This window comes from Penaeus chinensis, chromosome 14 (genome assembly GCF_019202785.1).
Source record: "Penaeus chinensis breed Huanghai No. 1 chromosome 14, ASM1920278v2, whole genome shotgun sequence".
NCBI lineage: Eukaryota > Metazoa > Arthropoda > Malacostraca > Decapoda > Penaeidae > Penaeus > Penaeus chinensis.
The window spans coordinates 13,267,588-13,272,587 of NC_061832.1; the positions used below are offsets into that span (position 1 = coordinate 13,267,588).

The following is a 5,000-nucleotide window of genomic DNA, read 5'->3' on the forward strand; positions in this document are numbered from 1 at the left end:
CGCCGAGTATGATCTCACTACTTGCAGATGTGACAAGACAAAAAATATGTTGATTAATGAAAATAAAACAAAGTGAGTTAAAAAGATGAAATTCAACAAAAAAAAAATAATAAAAAAATAAATAAATAAAAGATAAATTATTAGATAGATAGATTGATAAACAGGTAAGTAATAAAGAAATGAATAAATAAATAAAAAAAATATATATATATCTAAAAAAACAGGGGTGAGAGGCACTGACAAGGGGGTAGGTAAGAGGAACTGAGAAGGGGGAAGATAGACTAAAATATTTAAAAACTTGACATGATATGTATCGGGATAGGCTGATATGATATATGAAAACGAATTATATATATATATATCCGTACAGGTATAGATATAATATATGGAGGTTGATATGAAGTGATTTCTTGACCTCATTTCCATACTAAAATGACCTTTCTCGTAATATTACTGATGAGTATCGATTAAAATGAAGGAATGAATGAACAGATAATGATAATAAAAAAGGAACATAAAATTAAATATCTATAGACACATAAGATGATATAATCATACTGATAACTTTAAGACACATCTATGCTAAACAGACTCATTAACACCATGCATTTATATCTAAATAAATTCACATCATCCTATAATTCATTCGAATTCCTGGTAGCACAGTTTTATCTTTTGCTAAAACTAAATCATCAGCTATTTATACTTCCTGTTTACTGTGGTATTTTGAGAAGAAAGGGAATGGATGATTGAACGGATAAATAGATGTTAAACTAATTGGATATGTACAGTCACGTTCGAAACCTGTGTCGAACGTGTTTTTAATTTCGTCTCGAACACCCACATAACATGGTCCTTATTGCTTCGATTAAGAGCATTTTCAATTATATTTGTGTGTCTGTGTTTTAAGCCTATGTATGCATGTGTGTATTTTTTTTTTCTTTGTTTCTTTCTTCCTTTTTTTTCTTTCTTTTTTTCCTCTTTCAGATTTTTAAGATTTGAGAAGGTTTTCGAAGCTCCACTCACGACACTCCGTTTACCCGTGACTGTACAATACCATCCCAAGTTCACAGCACTAAACGTTACCAAACGTGTAAATTCGTTTCGACTCTTTTTTCGAATCTAAACTATACCTATACGCATGAGCTTCGGATCCATGAATTGAAACATTGGTTCACACATTGGCAACGCTATGTGGAGAGTTTGGGAGTGAGGAAAACAGAACAGTTGCCTCAAGACGTTCCTATATTCCCGTTGTTATACTTTCCACCTGTGTTATACTTTCCCCCTCTTTCCCCAGTGTTATATTTTTCCACCTTGTCATACCCTTCCCCTTGTGTTAGAAGTTACCTTCAGAATGCGGGTGCCCTTTTTGTGGTAACGGAATTTGCTATGACAAATGGGCATTCCTGCTGTAACGACATACGAGAGTAGTGGGCATGTGTACCCCAGACGTCTTAAGGAGCAGGTGAGGTTATGTAAAAGTAGGAAGTAATTATAACATCACCAGATGACATGACTGGCAGGTAATGTTATGTAAAATAGTCTGCGGATTATAACATAACCAGACGGGGGTTAACTTTTTTTTTTTTCTTTTCTTTGAGGCAACTGTTCAAAACAAAAAGAGAGCGATATAAGCGAAAGGGCAAAGCATAAAGAAAAACATAAATAAAGGCAACTCAAAACTAAATCTATGTTAACATAAACCTTTTCTTCCAATCTAAGAAGCCATAAGATTAAGCAAGAAACGAAAAATAAACAATTAAATAAAAGGAGGAGGGAGGGAGGATGGGGAGGGGAGGAGCATAGAGGCAGCTGGTGGTGACCAGTAACGTTCAGCCAATCATCATTTGAGGATTTGGCGCCGTAAGACGATTAGCCAATCATCTCTCGAGGATTTGGCCCCTTAAGACAATCAGCCAATCATCTCTCAAGGATCTGGCGTTGTAAGACGATTAGCCAATCATCTATCGAGGATTTGGCGCCATCAGATGATTAGCCAATCAGTTTAAATCTTATATAAAAAAAAAATGTTACTGGAACATTTCATCGAGGTGCTTACTGTTAGTGAGATATTAATTTCTTTGGGTAAAATGTAAATTGTAGTAAGTTTTGTTATGAAAATAATAAGACTGAAGGGAAATTTATAGAAATAAATGAATTGAGCGTTAGGTAAACAAAAGAATGAATGAAAATGAAATCATAGAGCAACAAACCGAAAAGAATAGCATAAAATAACTTAAATCACATTACAGAATAGCAAAGGGTAAATTACATTATGCCATCTTATTGAACATTCGAACTAACACATTTCGTCCATAACAAATCCGAAAATTCTTTAGTCTATCACAAAAAAATCACTATATTTTTAATCCTTTCATCATAGTACTATTATTCAACTTTCCTCAACTCGATCCATAAATAGGAATTACTGGTCTTACGCAAATAAGTAAATAAATTGGCAAAGGGTGTTTATTCTAGGTCCTAATGGGTGGTTCTTTATAGCAAACGACAGGCAACACTAATATTTATAAATCACTGTGTTTTACAGTGTTGGTTTTTGTGTGTGTGTGGGGGGGGAGGGGGTGAGTGTTTGAATGCGTGTGTGCGGGTGGGTGGGTGTGAGTTGGAGTGTGTTTCGGTGTGGATGTGTGTAGGTGTGTTGGTGGTTGTTTGGGTGTGTGGATATGTAAAAGTGTGTGTGTTCTTGTTTTGTGTGTGTGTGTGTGTGTGTCTGTCTGTGTGTGTGCATTTGTATACGTATGCATCTGTGTTGAAGTAGGTATACAAGTGTGTGTGTGTATATATGTATATATATATATATATATGATAAAGGTATACACATGTGTTTGTAATTGTGTATATATATATATATATATATATATATTGTGTGTGTGTGTGTGTGTTTGTGTGTGTGTGTGTGTACCAGACATACACACATCTGTCTGGCCGTAAACATATATCTTTGTACCCGTGAGGTAGAGTAGGCGTGTTATCAACCCCATTAAGTTATATCTAAGCCCTAACATGTATATCTTAAAAAAAACAAAAAAACGTATATATATAATAAGCACCAGCTGTTCCATCCTCCATACCCAGCCAGTCATGGAACCCACTATCCTCCATGGGGTCGTTACTATCCATGCAGGGGGAGTGGGTGGGGGAGGGCGTGGCCATTGTGGAAGGGGCGGAGTCTGGGCTTCCAGGCTCCTCCCACGAAGAGGCGGGTGTACCCTGGGCAGCCGGACGCGCTTTCCACGTCGCCATCTTTGCGTGGGTGTCTGCCAGAGAGGGAGAAAAAAAGGAAAAATTGTTATGAAAGAATTTTGATTTGCGTTCATTTAAGAGAGGAGAGATACGTACATATATACACACACACACATACAGACACACACACACATATATATATAAGATAGATAGGAGTCGTTGTTTAGATAATCATTGTTGGTGGCTCTCAACTCACCGTCATATCTACGATAGACTCACCTATTACCGTGCCTAAAAATTATGCAAATTAAAATTATGCAAATTGCGCGAATGCACACAACACTATATACAACATATATATATATACATATATATATGTATATATATATACTATATGTATGTGTGTGTGTATAACCTATATATACATTATGTATTAAAAAAAGAAAAAAAATACATATACATATATATGTGTGTGTAAATATAGAATATATATATATATATATATATATATATATATATATATATATGTATGTATGTATGTATGCGAGAGAGAGAACATATTTTGAGGGAATTTTAGACTTATGTTGAAAATAGAGACGATATAAACTTGTACACATATGGGTAGACGGATAAACACATATATTCAGATAAATTGACAGACCTTTGATCTTCTCTTCAACTCCTCCTCCTCCTTTTTTTATCCTCTTCCCTCCTTCCTTACTTCTTCCTTCCTTCCTTCCTTCCTTCCTCCTCCTCCTTCTCTCCTCCTCTTCCTCTTCCTCCTCCTCCTCTTTCCTTCCTTCTTCCTCCTCTCCCTCCTCCTCCTTCTTTCCTTTCTTCCTTCCTGCCTTCCTTCCTTCCTTCCTTCCTTCCTTCCTCCTCTTCCTCCTCCTCCTCCTCCTCCTCCTCCTCCTCCTCCTTCTTTCCTTTCTTCCTTCCTTCCTTTTCCCTTCCTCCTCCTCCTCCTCTTATTCTTCTTCCTCCTCCTCTTATTCTTCTTCCTCCTCCTCCTCCTCCTCTTCCTCTTCCTCTTATTCTTCTTCCTCCTCCCTCTTCCCTTCCTCCCTTCCTCCCTCCCTTCTCCTTCCTCAACAACACTTCCTTCCTTCCTGCCATCCTTCCTTCTCCTCTTCCTCTTCCTTTGCCTCCTCCTTCCTTCCTTCCTTATTGCCTTCCTTCCTTCCTCCTCCTCCTCCTCTTCCTCTTCTTCTTCCTCCTCCTCCTCCTCCTTCCTTACTGCCTTCCTTCCTTCATTCCTCCTACTCCTTCTCTTCCTCTTCCTCTTCTTCTTCCTCCTCCTTCTTTCCTTCCTCCCTTCCTTCTTCCTCAACAACACTTCCGAAAATATGATTCTAAACTCGCCTTCTCTGATCTATCTGCAAAAGCCATTACACGAATTAAAAAAAAAAAAAAGTTATTAATGGACGTGATCTTGATAAATGACGTATTTTCCCCTTCACTCCAGATGGTATGTACTGTCAGGTGGTGTGAAGCTGGTGACGTAGACAGATGGTTTTTGTTTGGTCGATGGTTGGCGAGGAAGAGGCAGTCAAGCTGTTTATCTCTCTCTCTATCTATCTATCTATCTATCTATCTTTCTCTCTCTCTCTCTCTCTCTCTCTCTCTCTCTCTCTCTCTCTCTCTCTCTCTCTCTCTCTCTCTCCCTCCCTCTCCCTCCCTCCCTCTCCCACTCCCTCCCCACCTCCCCCCCTCTCTCTTTTTCAATTATTCTAATCCGTTGATACTTAATACTTGTTTGTTTTTGTGTTTATAGGACTTAGTGTATTTCATAT

The 5,000-nt window shown here is 37.8% G+C and overlaps 1 protein-coding gene across 3 annotated transcripts in view; it reads right to left on the reverse strand.

The window, feature by feature from the left end:
- The window catches only part of LOC125032623, a 60,348-nt gene that overhangs the window by 15,571 nt on the left and 39,777 nt on the right, over positions 1-5,000 (reverse strand). For 2 of the 3 annotated variants that reach the window (XM_047623889.1, XM_047623888.1), the window contains exon 2: positions 3,075-3,281. In XM_047623889.1, coding sequence (XP_047479845.1) covers positions 3,075-3,267 — 193 coding nt within the window. In that variant the 5' untranslated portion in view covers positions 3,268-3,281. The remainder of the gene's footprint in view (positions 1-3,074; positions 3,282-5,000) is intronic. The other variant, XM_047623890.1, reaches the window with a different exon arrangement.